This window comes from Antechinus flavipes, chromosome X (genome assembly GCF_016432865.1).
Source record: "Antechinus flavipes isolate AdamAnt ecotype Samford, QLD, Australia chromosome X, AdamAnt_v2, whole genome shotgun sequence".
NCBI classification, from domain to species: domain Eukaryota; kingdom Metazoa; phylum Chordata; class Mammalia; order Dasyuromorphia; family Dasyuridae; genus Antechinus; species Antechinus flavipes.
The window spans coordinates 33,093,842-33,112,154 of record NC_067404.1 but is presented as its reverse complement, the minus strand read 5'-3'; the positions used below and the strand labels follow the sequence as shown (position 1 = coordinate 33,112,154).

The 18,313-nt window shown below is 49.8% G+C and overlaps 1 protein-coding gene across 1 annotated transcript in view; it reads left to right on the top strand.

Annotated features, from left to right (window-relative positions):
- Positions 1-12,934: 12,934 nt before the first annotated feature.
- Positions 12,935-18,313, top strand: part of AR (androgen receptor) — a 193,599-nt gene continuing 188,220 nt past the window's right edge. The window contains exon 1 of the mRNA XM_051968418.1: positions 12,935-14,927. Coding sequence (XP_051824378.1) covers positions 13,177-14,927 — 1,751 coding nt within the window. The 5' untranslated portion in view covers positions 12,935-13,176. The remainder of the gene's footprint in view (positions 14,928-18,313) is intronic.

The following is an 18,313-nucleotide window of genomic DNA, read 5'->3' as shown; positions in this document are numbered from 1 at the left end:
GAGCGCAGAGCTTTGGGGAAGCCATCCTGGAGTTGGCAGATATGTTTACAGACCCTCAGAATTGGAAGGAACCTCTTGCACCTCCCATATCTTAGCCTCTCTCCAGCAGCCCCCTCAAGCAGGTTTCTTAACCTCCCCGTGAAGGCCTCCACCAAGGTGGAGCCACTGGGCGGCCTAACTCAGACCAGGGGCAGCCTGGTCCCCAAGACTCACAGGAAGACATCAAGCACCAACTTCTAGGAAGGGACACAAGTTCTGCCCTCAGGGGACAAAGAAAACAAGTCTGATCTCCCTTCCCATCTCAAGCTCAGGAAGACATTGACTTATGTCCCTGCTAAACCTTCTCTTCTGCAGGCTAAACAAGCACGGTGTCTTCAGCCAATCCCAACGGCAGGAGACTGGGGTCCTCTATCATTCTGGTGGCCAACCTCTGGTGAATGCTGTTCTGCTCGATGCCATTTTCAAACCGGGCCCCCAGAAGGGAACACTACATTCCAGATGTGGCTTGAGAACAGCTAAACCGGCTCCCCTTTCTTCCCCTACTGTGCTCTTCCTGCAGCCTAAGATATCATTGGTTATCCTGACTATTGCATCACATGACTGGCTCATATTGTGCTTACAGTCCACTGAGGCTCTCATCATTTTCAGAGAAATAATTCCCTAGGAGTTTAATGGTAATTTTATGGCAGAACCAGCCCACTTCTCTTTTGACTCAGTTCACTTTTCTATAGCGCTCTAAAGTTTGCAAAAAACACATTATTGCATTTGATCTTCATTTGATAGTCCCATATCATAGATGTTATTATCTTACAGATGGGAAAACTGAGGTTCCTGTAAATTAGGTCACATAGCTAGCAGATGCAAGAGGCAGGATTTTAACGTAGGTCTTTCTAATTTGAAGTCATGACAGATAGGTGGTTCAGTGGATAGAATGCTGAGCCTGGGGTCAGGAAGACCCCTGAATAAGTCACTTGACCACTTCCTACCTCACTTTCCCCATCTGTAAAGTGAGTATAAAAATAACATCAGGGTGTTATAAAGATCAAAGAAGATATTTGTGAAATGCTTAGCACAGACCCTATTGCTTAATAAATGCTTTTTTGCACACCATGCTCAAGTAAGTTAAAAATCCCCCAAATCATGCCCTCTGAAAAACTAATCAGGAGGAAAAAACTCTCAGGGAAGTATGATAGTCACATTCAAGAGTTCTGAGGTCAGGGGCAGCTAGTTGCTGTAGTGGATAGAGCACCAGCCCTCAAGTCAGGAGGACCTGAGTTCAAATCTGATCTCAGACACTTAACATTTTCTAGCTGTGTGACTGTAGGCAAGTCACTTAACCCCAATTGCCTCAGGGGAGGGAGAGAGAGAGAGAGAGAGAGAGAGAGAGAGAGAGAGAGAGAGAGAGAGAGAGAGAGAGAGAGAGAAGGAGAGAGTTTCCAGGTTGTCCAGGAAAGAAAGAAAGAAAGAAAAATTTGTTCTGCTTGGCCTACAAAGGTAGAATCCAGAACAAAGGAAGACAAATTTTGCCTGGGAGAAAGGTAGCCCTAACAAGGGCTGTACAAAAGTAAAATAGCAGCCTGCGAAGATAGCATGCTGGTCTTCAAACTGGATTACCCCCTGTAAGGAAGGCTGTAGAGGGGATTCCTTGCTCTACTATAGATCGGCTTGGATGTCTTTGAAAGTCCCTTCCAACTCTAAAATACTGGAATCATCTCTGACACAGCCATTTTCTAGTCCATGGAGAAGGGCATATATATATATATAGGCGTAAAATGAGAGCAGTTCAGCTCAGAAGGATATGGGGAAAATGAACTGGCCAACAAAGTTTGCGAGGAAATGGACCCATTTCTCAAGGATCCCATAGAGCCTTTTTGTTTGGGGTCTGTGGGAATGGTCATCGAATGGCACATCCTCTAGGGCCATCATTATAATCTCCCCAGATCTTAGTCTAGTTCCAAGAATATAGCTAGTACATGTCCCCTTGGGATTCTAGGGGTGACCCTGAAAGTTTAGGGGCGCTTCTGTCTAGTTCTAAAGTTCACGGACACTCCGTGTGTGCTTCCCACCATGATCATCATCTGATAGCAATTAGTTATCAAGACTTAATTAGCTTTTAGAAAAGGAGCATTGACTATGGGAGTTTTGGCAGAATAGTTAGCTCAAAATATCCTCCAGTAAGCCATGTTCTTCCACAACTCCATTCAGAGAACAGGGGAAAGTGGACTCTGACTTGGAGTATGTGTGCTAGAGGGGTCACTTGAGATCCAGAAGGTTCTTTGGCTAAGTCCTCTCTTTTGAGCTAGAATGTAGCTTTTCTGGTGGGCTCTTTGGAGACCCTTGAATCCATTTTCTTCCTCCTGTTCCATATGCCAGTGCTTTCAAATACAGCCACTGTCAGCCATTCTGCTAGGACATTGATGTTAAGATGGGAAATCTGAGGTTCATGAGATCCTCCTCCTGTAAAAAAAGCATGGTAAGGAAGAGACCCAGACAGAAATCCAGAACTCTGCCTCTTTCTTCCAACTAATCCTTCTAGGTGCTGGAGTTAGAACCTCTCTCAGGTTCTGTACTGGCTTCTTGGGTTTTCTAGACCCCAGAGACTGTTAACCAAACATCCTGAGCCAATTTGAATGTTCTTTCTCTGAAATTCACTTCAGTGGATGGAGGAGAACCTTTCTCAGACTTAATCTGAAGTCTATCATTGTTTGACTAAAATGGGTCTCAGCTGGTTAGGGTAGCAGGATATAGGATTTTCTCATTAACTTTAAATAGAATGAGATGATTGAGTCACTCCATTAACTTCCATTCTAACTCTAGAAAAGGTCACAAATAATCTGATTATCAAATTTGGAAATTTTCTGAAAGTTTTTCTCAGATTTTATCTATAATTGAGAAAGCCAAACTTCCAAAACACCATAAAAAGGACCAGCGGCATCTCAAAGGGCATACTTTCTAAGCAATGCTCTCAAAAGGACTCTTCCTCATTTTCCAGGGAGGGGAAGGGACTTGTCCAAAGTCACACGTGGGATCCTAGATCTGGAGTTGGCAGGTATCTCACTGGCCATCTAGGTTTAACCCCCCTCTTTTTACAAAGGAGGAAACTGAGGCTCAGGGAGGGGAGGGACTTGTCCACGGGCATCTATAAGGAGGATAGCAATCATAACAATAATAAAAGTACAAAACTGTTTGTAGCAGCCCTTTTTTGTGGTAGCAAAAATTGGAAAATGAGCAGAGACTCCTTAGTTGGGGAATGGCTGAATAAGTTACGGTATATGAATGTAATGGAAGATTATTGCTCTATAAAAAATGATGGACAAGCTGATTTGAGAAAGGCCTGGGAAAATGTATATGAACTGACGCTGAGCAAAAGAAGCAGGACCAGGAAAGCAGCGCACACAGCAACAGCAAGATTGTGCGATGATCCACTATGACACTTGGTTCTTCTCATCGGTTCACTGATCCAAGACAATCCCAATAAACTTTGGAGAGAAAACGCCCATCTGCACCCAGAGAGGGAACTATGGAGACCGAATGTAAATCAACACATGCTGTGTTCACTTTTTTTCCTCATTTTTTCCCGTTTTGTTCTGATTTTTCTCTCCCAATATGATTCATATGTAAATAATGAATGTACGTGTATAATCAAAAAAAATGTTGTTTCATATGTAACTGGAGAAAAGAAAAAGAAAAAACAAGATCCTACAAATAAAAAAAAATAACAACAATAACAATGCTTTGAATTTATATAAGTTTTAACTATATCGTTTGCAAACTGATTTACATTGTGTTAACTCATTTGATCCTCCCAATAATCTTGAGAGATGGGCATTTTTATTACCCTCATGTTAAAGACAGTTAAGTGACTTGGCTAGGGTCTCACACAAGTAGCAAGTATCTGAAGCTGGATTTGAACTGAGATTCTTGACTCCAAGTCAAGCTCTAGAGCTAAAAGAGACCTTAGAGATCATCTAGTCCCATCCTTTCATCTTGCCAAGGAGGAACCTGAGTCCCAGGGTGTGGAAGGAACTTATCTAAGTTTGCATTATAGTGCTTGAAGGTGTCAAAGTAATTCATATTAATTTGATCCTCTCAACAACCTTGGGAGATGGGCACTATTATTACCCCATTTTTGAGATGAGAAAACTGAGGCAAAAAAAAAAAGTAATTTGCACCATCTCACAAAGCTAATAAGCACCTGCAGTTGGATTTGAAGTGAAGTCTTCCTGGACCAAACTTTCTCCACATGAGATCTTGGATCTAGAACTAGAAGAGACCATCTAGTTCTATTCTCAGTTTACAGAGGAAGGATAGGGATTTGTTTAAGGCTACACAGTGGGAGAGGCTGCATTTGAACCCAAGTCTTCTGACTACAAATGCAGTAGCTGAAGCATGAAATAAATCCAAATTGGGTCTCATTGTCCCCTCTTTCCCAAACCCTTATAACTTGGGATAGAAAGTCAGCTGTGGTTTCAAGTCCTGACAGCTTGACTGTGTGACCTTAGGCAAGTCACTTAACCCAATAGGGCTTCAGGCATTATTTTTTTTTGTTTCTTTCCTCACGCCTACAAAGCCAACAACGTCCCCTGTGATTCTCCCCCTCAGCCCTCCATGAACCACCTTTCCAGACCACAAATCTGATTCACTTCCGCTGCAGGTTAACTTCTGTTTGTGTATTAAGGATGCAGGAGAGCTCTCAAAGAGCCAGATTGTTGAATTTGCAGTTTCATTTACACCTTAGAAATTGGCAAACACTCCACATCAAAGCATGATTGATTGTTTTGTTGATTTGTCTAGGCCCGAGAAAGAGATGGAGAAAATGTGAATGATGCAGATGAAACTGAAAAATGTACCGTGTCGCTATAGAGCTATTTCCCGAGAAATGATTGTGAAATATTTACCAATTCACCCCTGGATGCAGCAGAAAAAGAACACTGCCTAACAAGTGAGGAAAAATGGGTTCTAGTCCTGCTGACACCGCATCATTGTATAACACTGAACAAGTCCCTTCCTTTCTTGGGGCTGTAGTGTTCTTCCCTATTAAATGAACAAGGTAGATCTTATTTTCCCTAAGGTCTCCTCTAGCTAGAATGGTTTATATTCCGAGGTTGCTTCCATTTTTAATGTTCTATGTTCTAAGATCCCTTCCAGAATTGACATTGTCAGTTCTAAGGGCCCTTCCGGTTCTGCTTTTTCTAGATTATGTTCTAAGGTGGCATTCATCTCTGACATTCTGTATTGCGTGCTCTAGAGTCGCTGCCAGCTCTGACATTCTATGTTCTATGTTCCGAAGTACTCTCTAACTCTGATACTAGTGGGACTCAAAGTCCTTAAGGATAAGGGATGGATGAGGTATTTCAATGTTTCCTAAATTTTCTTTAAAAGTCTTTGACTCTTTATTCTTGTCCTGGGTCTCCTGCCAGCTTTCTTTTTGACGGGAGAGATAATTTTTGGAGCTTCCAAAAGAGGCTTCCCATAGTCCCACTCTTATTTTAGAATCATCCCTCAAGACACAGCCACTAAGGGCAGCATCTGTATCTGGATGGGAGAATAGGCTGCATGCAACTTGGGAAGGCAGATCCAGAGCGCCCAAGGACCCCGGGAGAGAAGTTACAGTCTGCCCAAGGGGAACCCCTTTGAGCACCCCCAAGATCAGAGAAGAGGACTTTTCTCAACCTGGGCCTGTGAGTTACCCTTTGCCCCAGCTTTGAGCCCACTTTCCCCAGTATATTTCCGGAATATCCCGTGGAAGAGTATGTCACAGACTTTTCAGGCTATGTTTGGTAACAATTTTTGTTACTGTAGCACCTTAGGAAATACTCCTTTCTAAAAGCTAAGTTTTTGATAATCAACTGACATTCATAGTAGGAACAATCATGGATATCGTTGGATGATCATGGGGCGGGGGGGAATGATCCAAGTTCACAGAACCCCTGAAATCGCAGCTCCTGCCCTATGTGTCTATAGACCTCAAATTAAAAAGCTTTGCCGGGATGAATGATTCATAAAGAGGTTCTTATCTTGTATCACTTTCTCTAAATGGAAGATTTGCTCAATCGAGCCTCACCCTTACACCTCTATAAGCCGATTCTTAAAGTTCTCTAGCCAAAGCCGAGAGACTTTGGAATAGGCTAAAAACCTACAAATCTACCCCAAATGACAGAAGTGAGGTAAGTCCAGAATCCACACTCCCAGACAGAAGCAGGCAGAGGTAGATAGAAATCACATGGCCGATATTTTCTAAAAGGGCAGCTCCTTCTGCCTGTTAGAGAGTTGAAAATTTTCTCATTTAGGAAAAATTAAGGAAGAATTCGGCCCTGAAATTCTTGGCAAGAATTTGCCACGTCAACTCCATTGGCCAGGCCCTAGAACTGCCTGAAACTGTGAGGTTTGGGGGTTTTTGTTTTTTGCAGGGCATTTCTCCGTTCTCCTAGTAGCTAAATGTAGACGATGAGGTGCTTGAGGCTTATTGGTTCTCTTTTCTAAGAGTTCCCCAGTTCTCATGGTCTGTTTTAAGACAAGGGTATCATTGGACTATCTGCCATCTGGAGGAGGAGGTGGAGAGAAGGAAGGGAAAATTTGGAACAAAAAGCGATCAGTGTTGGAAAAATTACCCAAGGTTTAATTTAAAAAAAGACAGGGTGTCAAGTTCAAATAGAAATGGAAGCCACTAATGATACATAAGGATCCCTTCCAACCTCATATTGACTTAGGAAACCACATATGAGTATTATCTATTTAGTTTGTTTAATATTTCCCATTTACATTTTCATCTGGTTTGGGTAGCACTTGTAGAGTGTTGTAGGCTTCATATAGCCTCAGAGTGTTTGACACCTATGTTTTCAAGGGCCTTCTCAGCTCCGCTGCTCTCTGTTCTAAGAGTCACTCCCAGATCTGACATTCTAGGTTCTCAAGACTCTCTAAGTTCTGACAAAATGTGTCAAGTAAGGCACCATGTTCTAAGGTCCCACCCAGCTCTAACAGATGATATTCTAAGGTTTCTTCTCTCTTCCTAAATCTGTGTTTCTGTTCTATTTTATGTTCTAAGGTCCCACCCAGCTCTAACAGATGATATTCTAAGGTTTCTTCTCTCTTCCTAAATCCATGTTTCTATTCCATTTTATGTTCTAAGGTCCCACCCAGCTCTAACAGATAATATTCTAAGGTTTCTTCTCTCTTCCTAGATCCGTGTTTCTGTTTCATTTTATGTTCTAAGGCCCTTCCTACTCGACCTCATATAAAGTTGATTCTCTATCATCCCCCCTTCCAAAATAAAGGTACCCCGTCTTCCCTACAAACATTAAGATATTTATTAGGAGAACTACCATATTAAGAAGTACTTGATTCTTTTTTGTCAGTTTTTCTATTTCCAAGCATTTATTTTCTCCTGTATCCCTCCCACTCCAATTGAAGAAAACAAAACCTTTGTAATGAACATGAGAAGTCAAGCAAAACAAATTTCCACATTCACCATGTACAAAAATGTAAGTCTGGTTAATTCTTATTTATATAGTGTTATATAGTGATATTTATGTAGTTTTTTTTTAACATTTGCAAAATGATTTATGTACATGATCTCAGAGGACATCCTCAACAGCCAATGTTGCTTTCCGAGAACGGGGTTGGGACTTTAGGAATGAGAAATCCGACGACAATTGTGTACAGCATATTCCATCAGTCTATTTACTGGGGCCAGGTGTGTGTGTGTGTGTGTGTGTGTGTGGTGGACTTGAGGGTGAAAGAAGGGAATCAAGTCTCTTGGTACCCTGAAATGTGGTTCCCTGTGAGAGGGAACAGGCAAGTATGTGCCAGACTGTGGAAATATAACATCACAGTTGGCATGCATGGATCCTCAAATTCTGAGTCAGTTGACTTGAATTAAGAAACTACTGTAGACAATACACTTAGAGTGTGTGTGTGTGTGTGTGTGTGTCTGTGTGTGTGTGTGTGTTCAGGACTGCAAATGTGTATTGGGAAGGAGGAAGGGTGAAGAAAAAAAAGGGGGGCCTCTATGCAAATGTGTAACAGTGATAAGTTATTTGTAAATCTAATTGCAGGAATTGGGACAAATCACACATGTACTACATGAGCACACGTGTGTGAGCACATGTGCACGCGCGCACACACACACACACACACTTGCCTCACTTGCAAAATGAAAGGATCTGATTCCATGAGCCTCGAGATTGTTTCCTTGGTTCTTATAAAATGGGCAATGCTTTAGTGACCTGGCTGGCCCCAGCTGGGATGAGATCTGAAGCCAGATCTTTTTGGTTCTGAGGCAAACTCAGAGCTCATGGAGCCATCTTGCTTTACCCCTTTCTCAGGTCCATTTCTGACCCACAGTGACTGGACTCAGAGGAAGGTGCTTATTTGCCCTCTCTAAGAAAACCCAGAAGTGGCAGGGAAGGTGCTTGCATTCAAGGCAGAAGTGTTGTCCTCTGGGAATTCCCTATGTCAGTGAACTTGTTGGTCCAGTCCCCATGCCTATCCATTTGGCTCCAATGTTCTACATTCTAAGGTTTCTTCCACCTTGCATCATTCAAGGTCCTTTTGAGTGGTTCCTTCCCCTCCCACCATCATTTGTATGACATCACAACGAGCTTGTTGGGTTGGGAGTTTGAAGATCTAGCAGCTTCAGCTTTTGGCTCATGGTCTGAGCCAAGACTTCTGATCTCTCTAGGCTTTTCCTCTTTTGGAAAGTGACTAGGTTTAAATCAATTCTTTCTAAGGTACCACGAAGCGGGCATCTTCTGCTGCCCCAAATGAGGCTCTGTGAGGTTTAGCCACACTAGAGGTTGACAGTTGCTAACAATTGGAAAAAAAATTCTCTGGATTCAATCAAGTCAGTCAGTTAATAGACATTTATTAAGCACCTACTGTGTGCCAGGCACTGTGCTAAGTGCTGAAGATAAAAAAAAAAAGGAAAAAGACAATCCATGTCAGAATGTTAAAAATAATCATTTTTGAAAAGCGGCAGGCTCTACCTTCAAGGGGATTACAAGAAGGAAGCTTATTCCTTAGAACCTGATGTAAAAAAAAACAAAATCAAAATATGTATTTGTATAGATTCCCATTGTTTAGGATGTGAACAATTCTGGACTACATAGCACTAGGATGGAAAACGTTAGCCTAAGTTCCCAATAACCTAGACCGAGGCAGTAATCTAGCTATGTCCTCTTGGGCACCCTACTCAGGTGGCCTCCGGAAGTTCCTTCTGCTTCTAGATCTGGGACTCCATGTGCGGCTCTGGACCTTTCTGAGCCTTTTGAAAAATGAAGAGATTGACCAGATAACCTTTGAAGGGCTGATGCAGCTTTAAAGCTGTCTATCCCACTTCCTCTATGGCAAAGCTCATCTGTTTCTTGCCGGTTTAAAGCCTGGCTCAAGTGGTCACTTCTGGGATATCTTCTCAGGTGTCCTCCTATCAGAAAAGCCATCCACTAATATTGCCTTATGGTGATTATTTATGAAGTATCTTCTGGCAAGACTGCACCTTCCGTGAGTTAATTCAGATCAAAGATGGACAGAAGCAGCTACACCCAAAGAAAGAACACTGGGAAATGAATATAAACTGCTTACATTTTTGTTTTTCTTCCCGGGTTATTTCTACCTTCTGAATTCAATTCTCCCTGTGCAACAAGAAAACTGTTCGGTTCTGCGCACATATATTGTATCTAGGATATACTGTAACCTATTCAACATGTAAAGGACCGCTTGCCATCTGGGGGAGGGGGTGGAGGGAGGGAGGGGAAAAATTGGAACAGAAGTGAATGCAAGGGATAATGCTGTAAAAAATTACCCTGGCATGGGTTCTATCAATAAAAAGTTATTTAAAAAAAAAGACTGCACCTTCCATGAGGGCAGGAGTTAGGTCTTCTCTGAACTGTTAGCTTCTCCTTGTGTCAGAGCTCTGCACAGAATAAGCTCTTCCTAATGTTTATTTGAATTGAATCGACTGATCCACCTCCACAGAGCAATACAGGCAAATTCCCATGATGCCAGGCTTCTCCCCAGGCAGTGGTCCAGGGGCAGCAGTCCAGTGCTCTTCCCTCCCCTCTGGAAAACTGCAAAAAGTGGAAAGTAGGCCCTGGAATAAATGCCCAGCTGCCCCGGGGGCAGCCAGATCCTGCCTCCTTCTGGGAGATAAAGAGAGTAAAAGATATTGAAGAGCAGGGCCCCCTGCTGGCTTAAAAAGCTGCTTGTGCATCCCTCCCCTACCCCACCCCACTTCTCAGCCCTAAAAAAAGCGGCCCGTAGTCGGTGCTCGCCGACTGTCGCCCAGTGCCACCGGCGGGCTCCGGCCCCTGGATGGGTCGCGATTAGCGACCTCGGGCTAGACAAAAGCCCTCTGAGAAGCACGCGGGGCGCCCTCTCGCCCCGGCCAAGCTCTCCTCTGAAATGGGCCCGCTAGCCCTGCTCGGGATCTGCGGGCTCGTCCATTTCTCCCGGATTGGCCGTTTGTGGGAGCTGAGTTCTAAAGCAGGGCATTAAGACAGTGACTCCGGAGAGGGCATCTAGTCCCTCGGAGCACATTTCCTCACCTAGAAAATGGGGCTCGTTAGGATAAAATCTTTTGGAAGCCTCAAAGCCCTTCATCCTCCTCCTCTTCCTCCTCCTCCTCCTCCTCCTTCAATCCTTGTGCCTTTGCCTGCTTCACACATAGGGCGTCTGCCTGAGCGTAATGTGGACGAGGATGGGGAGAGCTTAGGAGCCTTTGGTCCTCGGGAGCGGACCCTCACTCAGCCCTAGGTTGTGGATCTCCCGGGGTCCAGGGGGAGTGTTCCAGCTGGCTGGCCTTTCGCTTGCTCCCCCACCCCCATCGAAATGCCCCAAGCCGCAAAGCCAAGGGTCTGCGGACGCGGGGGTCGGAGTGCGGGGGAGGCAGAGGGCCGAGTGAAGCGGCCAGCTTTGCGCTTCCAGCCCCCCGAGCCCCGACCTCAGCAGAGGCTTATTCTCGAGTCTCTCTGAGACTGCAGCACCATCTGGAAACCACATCCCACCCCACATTCCCCCCCCCCCCCGCCCCAGTTCCCAGCCTAAAAGGAGGAAGACTTAAAGAGAGGGAGGTCTGAGGGCCAGGGGTCGCTGCTAGCACTTGTTACTCCCCTGTTTCCCTCTTTGTGCTCGGGAGAGGAGGGGAGACGAGAAAGAGGAGAGGGGAAAGGAGAGGGAGGATGATCGGGCGGGGGCGGGACCCGGATAACAAACTGTTGCATTTGCTCCCAATCTCCCAGCGCCCCCCTCTGAGATCCTGGGGATCCAGCTTGCTGGGTGACTAGGAGGAGGAGGAAGAGGAGCGAGGAGGAGGAAGGAGAGGAAGAAGAAGAGAAGAAGAAGAAAAGAAGAAGAAGAAAGAAGAAGAAGAAGAAGAAGAAGAAGAAGAAGAAGAAGAAGAAGAAGAAGAAGAAGAAGAAGAAGAAGAAGAAGAAGAAGAGAAGAAGAAGAAGAAGAAGAAGAAGAAGAGGAGGAGGGAAAAAAGAGGAGGAGGAGGAGGAGGAGGAGAAGGAGGAGGAGGAGGAGGAGGAGGAGGAGGAGGAGGAGGAGGAGGAGGAGGAGAGGAGGAGGAGGAGGAGGAGGAGGAGGAGGAAGAGGAGGAGGAGGAAGAGGAGGAGGAGGAGGAGGAGGAGGAGGAGGAGGAGGAGAAAGGGAGGAGGAGGAGAGGAGGAGGAGGAGGAGGAGGAGAAAGGGAGGAGGAGAGGAGGAGGAGGAGGAAGAAGAAGTGGCACAGTTCGCAGAAAAGCAAACCGGTTGTGAGGCAGGCGAGTGAGCCCGCTCGAGCTGCCCAGGGCAGGCAGGCTCAGGCAAGGCAGGAGCACAGGGGGCCACGGACTGTCGTGCCTTCCACCACCTCCCCCCTTTCCCATCCCCACCCCCCCGCACGCCCGCCCCGTCCCCTCCCCTCCACCCAGCTCCGGTCTCAGCCAACGCCTCTTGCAGTGCGGCGGCGGCGGCGGCGGAGGCGGCGGCGACGCCCGGGAGCTGCCCTTTCCTCTTCAGTGAAGTTTATCCAAAGCGTCGGAGACCTCGGAGGAAGCGAGCAAAGTGCTGGGGAGGGAGGACCGGCTGCAGGCTCGGTACTCCCCCCCCCCACCCCAAGTCGCTTTCTCCTCCCGGCGGTGAGCGCCCCGTCACCTCTGCCGGCAGCCGCCCCCCAGCCCGAGTTTGCAGAGAGGTAACTCCCTTTGGCCGCGAGGAGCGAAGGAAGGAAGGAAGGGAGCAAAGAAGGAAGCAAGAAAAGAAGGAGGCAGAGAAAGAGAGCGCGCGCTGGGCGAGCTAGCTGCACGCCGGCCACGCAGACCGAGCCCGAGCGGGAGCCGGAGCCGTGCGCCCGGCCACCGCCAGCCTAGCCCCAGAGCCAGCCCGGGTCCCGGCCGGCCAGCCAGCCCGCGAACCGGCGCAGGGCGGGCCCCTCCTGCCCATCACTCCTCCTCTTGACCCCTCCTCCTCTCCCCCCCCCGCCCCCCAGCGTCCCCCGGCCTCGCCTCGCCTGGCCTCGCCTCGCCTCCTCCCAGCCTCGCCTCCTCCCTCTGCCCCTTCACCCCGGGAGCTCGGGGCCAGAGATCAAAAGATGAGCCAGCAGCCGCAGCTCGCCCCAGTAGCGTAGAGAGCCAGCTCTCGCTGGCACCTGCTTCCGTGGGCTCGGACTTTGCCAGGCGCCCGGGGGCCTCGGGTTTTTTTTTTTTTTTGGGGGGGGTGCCTGTGTGTGCAGGGGAGGGGGCGTGTTTTGTTTGGCTTCTGCAATAACTGAGCATCTCTTGCACACAACCGAGTACCTAGAGACTGTCAGCTGACGAGGGCAGACTCGGGAGTCCCCCGCGTGCGCCCGGGGGAAGAACCTCACAGATAGACGGACAGACACACACACACACGCACACTCATACACACACACACGCACACTCACACACACACACACACACACACACACACACACACACACACTCACACAGCCAGAGCTATTTCTGGCTGCCGCGCGGGCTCCGCACCAGACTTTGTGGAGCTCGTGCATGGTGGTTTCTCCAAGTTGCCTCCCCTGGAGCTTCCCGCAGGTGGGCAGTAGCCGCAGACGTCGCAGAGGCGCCCGCCGAAGAACTCTGCTAACCGAGCCAGCCGTTGGGCAGCCAGCCGGGGCCGGCCGGGAGAAGAGCCGCCCGAAGGAGCCCGGGAGAAGCGGGCACCATGGAGGTGCAGCTGGGCTTGGGGAGGGTCTACCCCCGACCGCCAGCCAAGAGCTTTCGGGGAGCTTTCCAGAACCTGTTCCAGAGCGTGCGCGAAGTGATCCAGAACCCGGGCGCCCGGCACCCCGGTGCAGCCGCGGGCGCAGCACCCCCAGGCGCCCGTCTGCTGCAGCACCACCAGCACCTCCAACTCCACCAGCAGCAGCAGGCGCCCCAACAGCCTCAGCAGCAGCAAAGCAGCCCCCGGCAGCCGCAGCCCCCGGCGCAGCATCAGGCGCCCGACGATGGCTCGCCCACCGCCCCCGGCCGAGGCCCGGCCGGCTACCTGGCTCTGGAGGAGGACTCCCAGTCGCAGCCTTCCCAGTCGCTTCCTTCGGCCGAAGGACACCGGGAGAACGGCTGCGTCCCGGAGCCCGGAGCGGTCGCGGCCGCCGGCAAGGGGCTGCAGCAGGCGGCCGCCGTGGCGGTGGCAGCGCCAGACGACGATGACTCAGCTGCCCCGTCCACTCTGTCCCTACTGGGCCCCAGCTTCCCGGGCTTGAGCGGCTGCTCCACCGACCTGAAGGACATCCTGGCCGAGGCCGGGACCATGCAGCTCCTGCAGCAGCAGCAGGAGGCGGCGGCGGCGGCGGCGGCGGCGGCTGCTGCAGCGGCAGCGGTGGCGGATGGAGGCGGCGGCGGCCGGGCGCGAGAAGGAGCCGTGGGCTCCGCCTCCTCCAAAGACACCTACCTGGGGGGCACCTCGACCATCTCGGACAGCGCCAAGGAGCTGTGCAAGGCCGTGTCCGTGTCCATGGGCTTGGGCGTGGAAGCGCTCGAACACCTGAGTCCCAACGAGCAGCTGCGCGGAGACTGCATGTACGCCCAGCTGCTGGGGGGCCCGTCGGCGTCGCGCTCCGCGCATCCCTGCGGCCCCCTGGCCGACTGCAAGGGCTCGCTGCTGGACGACGGCTCGGCCAAGGACGCCGAAGACGCCGCCGCCGACTACTCGCCTTTCAAGGGCGGCTACGCCAAGGCTCTAGACGGGGAGAGTCTGGGCTGCTGCGGGAGCGGCGCCGGAGGGGAGACAGCGGCCGGCGGCCAGCTTGAGATGTCGTCCGCCCTCGGTCTCTACAAAGCCGGCTCCCTCGACGAAGCCACCGGCTATCAGAACCGCGACTACTACAACTTCCAGCTGGCCCTGGCGGGGCCGCCGCCGCCGCCTCCCCCGCAGCCCCCTTCGCACCACCCGCACACCCGCATCAAGCTGGAGAACCCGCTGGACTACGGGAACGCCTGGGCCGCGGCCGCCGCTCAGTGCCGTTACGGGGACATGACCGGCCTGGGCCACGGAGGAGGTGCCGCCGCCGCCGCCGCCGCCGCAGCCGCCGCCGCCGCCGCCGCCGCCGCGGGCCCGGGTTCGGGCACCCCGGCCGCCGCCGCCGCCGCCGCCGCCGCAGCCGCCGCAGCCGCCTCGTCCTCCTCCTCCTCCTCGTCCTCTTCCTCCTCCTGGCACACTCTCTTCGCCTCGGAGGAAGGTCAGTTGTATGGGCAGTGCGGTGGCACCGCGGCAGCCGGCGAGGCAGCCGCCGGAACCCCCTATGGCTACCGGGCAGCCCAGGGGCTGGCGGGCCAGGAGGCCGACTACCCTCAGACCGAGATGTGGTACCCCGGCGGCGTGGTGAGCAGGGTGCCCTATCCGGGCCCGGCCTGTGTCAAGAGCGAGCTGGGACCGTGGATGGAGGGCTATTCGGGGGCCTACGGAGACATGCGGTAAGTGAAACTTGAGGGGCTCTGCCTTCTCGCTTTCTTTCGTTCGTTCGTTCGTTCAGTCCTTCTTTCCTTTCCTTCCCTCCTTTCCTTTCCTTCCCTCCTTTTCTTTCTTCTCTTTTTCCCTTCCTTCCTTCCTTCCTTCTTCCTTCCTTCCTTCCTTCCTTCCTTCCTTCCTTCCTTCCTTCCTTCCTTCCTTCCTTCCTTCCTTCCTTCCTTCCTTCCTTCCTTCCTTCCTTCCTTCCTTCTTCCCTTCCTTTCTTCCTCCCTCTTCTCCCCCCCCCACCCCAAGAAGGCAGGCCTCCCCTCCGGACTCTATGCCTGTCTCACCACCACACCCATGCCCCCCTCTCGATCACTCAATCACCCACCCACATGCCAGCTGGCTCATACAACCTCCTCTCCCGAGGAAGAGGCTGTTGGTGGCAGGGTTTCCCTAGCACCCCAATCCTATAGCTCCCTCCAAGGATCACCCAGCCTTGAGGTTCTGATCTATGCATGTCACTGAGCAACTCCCTCTGACCTCTTTACTATGTGTATGTGTGTGTTGGGGGGAGGGGGGGCAGAGGGACACTAGTGCATCCCCCTTCCTTTCCAACTCCCAAGGCAGTCCCCTTCCCGAATTCAAAATCTCAGGCTCCCATGGGGTCCCTTATCCCTTCTTTACGGAGCAGCCTTATCAACGGTTCCCGGGGCGCGATGAGGCTTTGCCTGTGGTCTCAGGGGCCCGAAGTTAGAGAGATTGGCAACCCTGTCTATTATTGTCCTCCCTGTCACAACCCAATCCCGGGCGGTCCCTTTCTCAAGTTGCCAGCCGGAGTTGGAAAGGTTCGGCAGGTGGCCAATGCCCAGATGTCCCTCCCGCCTTGGTGTCCACGCAGGATCGAATGTGTGGACCTCCCGGGTAGAAAGAAGGGGCGAGAGAAGCTTCCTGACGCTTTTGGGGTGTGGATTCTTTTATTTAATTTTTTTAAGAAATGGCAAATTGGGGGGCGCAAAACCGGAAAAACTTTATCTGGCCATCCCCTCCCCAAATCAGAGAAAATGGGGGATCCTTAATCCGCGTCTGTGGAAAGTGTTATTTGTCTGCTCTGTTCTGATGTCCTTCTATCCCTATATCCTTAGCGAATCTCAGTTGGTCCAGGGTTTTCCTTTGTCCTGCCAAAGAGAGAAACGGTTCTTTTGAATGACTGTTGTTGATCTCTTCTGTTTGGTGCCAGTGATTCATTAGAGAACGCTTTGTAATCTTTCCCGAATCACCTGTGAAGCCGAGCATCTCCTTTCCACTCAGACGTTCCAGCCGCCAGCTCCCTCCACCCCGAGTCCGCAGGCTCCCCTTCATTTAGCCTTGGGGCTGAAAGGGAGAAGTTCCCCCAGGCGGAAGGCTGGGAGGCAGATTTAGGGCTGGGGGATCTGCGCGCCCCCCCCATGAGGTGTCTGAAGCTGCCCTCCGGCACCCCATCTTTGACTGTGTGCCCCCCTGCCGGAGAATTCCTTAGCCCTCGACTCCCCATATCCCAGAGTTCCCTTATTCCCCGTCTCAGGGCTTTAGAAAAATCCCCCCCTCCAATCGCCGAATCTTTAACCCAAGGCTGAAAAGGCAGGTGGGCAAAGGATGGAAAGGAGCGAACGTGGAGAGTTCCCGCAAGCCCTTGGTCCTGATGCCTGTTTGGGTCTCCCAAAGCTGCTGGTTTTCTCCAGGTTTTACCTGGGTACATCTCCCCTGGCTGAATCTGGACATTTCGACTTTGCTCTTTGCGTTATTGCGCTTTCTTTCTAAGTGAATGTGTTGGGAGTTCATTAAGGGAAAAAAGAATACAGTTGTTTCCTTTAAATGATTGAGTTGGGAGAGTGGAGGTAGGGAATGAAAACAGTTTCCAGTAGGCCTGATTTTTGAGAGATTGGAGTGGATACATTTCCGGATAGTCAATTTATTTGTTGCTGTAAGAGCCCTCTCCAATTAATTACTGGGAACCTTGGCTTTTTTTTTTTTAAACCTTAAGATTTTTTTTTTTCCTTCAGAGTGGCACCCCCCCCCATCTTAATGAGAATAAATTTACTAGGTAAGGTTAGAATTTTTCCGAGATCATTTCTACCTTTTATTAGCTGCAGGAAAACAAAATAAATCAAAACAAAACCTGGGCTGAAAGGATACTCTTGTAGCAATGATGCGGAAACTAAATTCTCCCCTGTCTGGGGTTTACCACGGCTTGTGCTCCACAGATTGGTTAGCTTTTTCTTTGATTTACGCAATTAATGGCAAGAAAGCAGTCATCTATCCAGGGATTTGTTCAGAACAAAAGCTCTTCCCATTAGACATGGGAAAAAGACTCCGTTTGCTTATCTACCTACCCTGTGCCCATGATGGCTGGTCCTAATGGAGACAGACTGTAGGTTAGAAAACAAATTGTTGCCTTTAACACTTCCCCTTTCCCTAGTCTGGTCGGTATTTCCAGCACTGAGTGGAGGCTGGAGGAGAATTTGTAGAAAGATGCAGGAGTATTTTCACCATCCCTGAGATCTGTTTAGGAGGAGATCCTAACCACCTTCCAAATACCTGCCTGTGGATCACTGCAGATTTGGGGCTAGATCATCTGGCTCTGGTCTTTTTGAAAAGGAGTCCATTTCCTGAAAAATCAACTTTAAAATTTTAATCTCAAAATATGCCCCCCCCATTCTCATTCTCTCTCTCTCTCTCTCTCTCTCTCTCTCTCTCTCTCTCTCTCTCTCTCTCTCTCTCTCTCTCTCTCCCCTTTCCTCTCTTCTCTCTTTATCTTTGTCTCTATTCTCTCTCTACCTGTGTATTTCTCTCTCTTCCTCTCTTCTGTCTCTTTATCTCTGTCTCTCTCTGCCTGTGTATCTCTCTGTCTCTCTTTGTCTCTCTTTCTCCTCTCCTCTTTTTTTCTCTTTTCTCTCTCATCTCTGTCTCTGTCTTTCCTTCCTTTTCTTCTTTTTCTTCTGCTCCCCATCCAGCAGGGCTCAAATTGGCAAAAGCTTCATCTCTACTTTGGGACTTTTATTGGCACTAGGGAAAAATTGGGGATGGAAGGTCTTGTGCTAAAAGTGACCAAGTATCCCCCCATCTGTGTTCTAGAGCCACAGGCAGAGCTTAGAGCCCTGTAGTGATATGGGGTGGGGAGACAGGGTTTTGGTAATTCTTGGACCCTAAAGGAGCACCTCCCCCAAAAAATTTTTAAACTGTTTCTGCAAAAGAATGGAGGGAGGCTCAAGGTGCCTCTCTTCCAGGGAGCTCAGCATGTGGTTTTAATAGAAAAAAAAAAAAAACTAATAATACAAAACCAAAATGGAGTGCAGAGAGTTTTAGTGGAGAGGTAGCTCTGGATTTTTCAGGCCTTTGCTGATTTTCCTGTGTTTCACCTAGGAGGGCA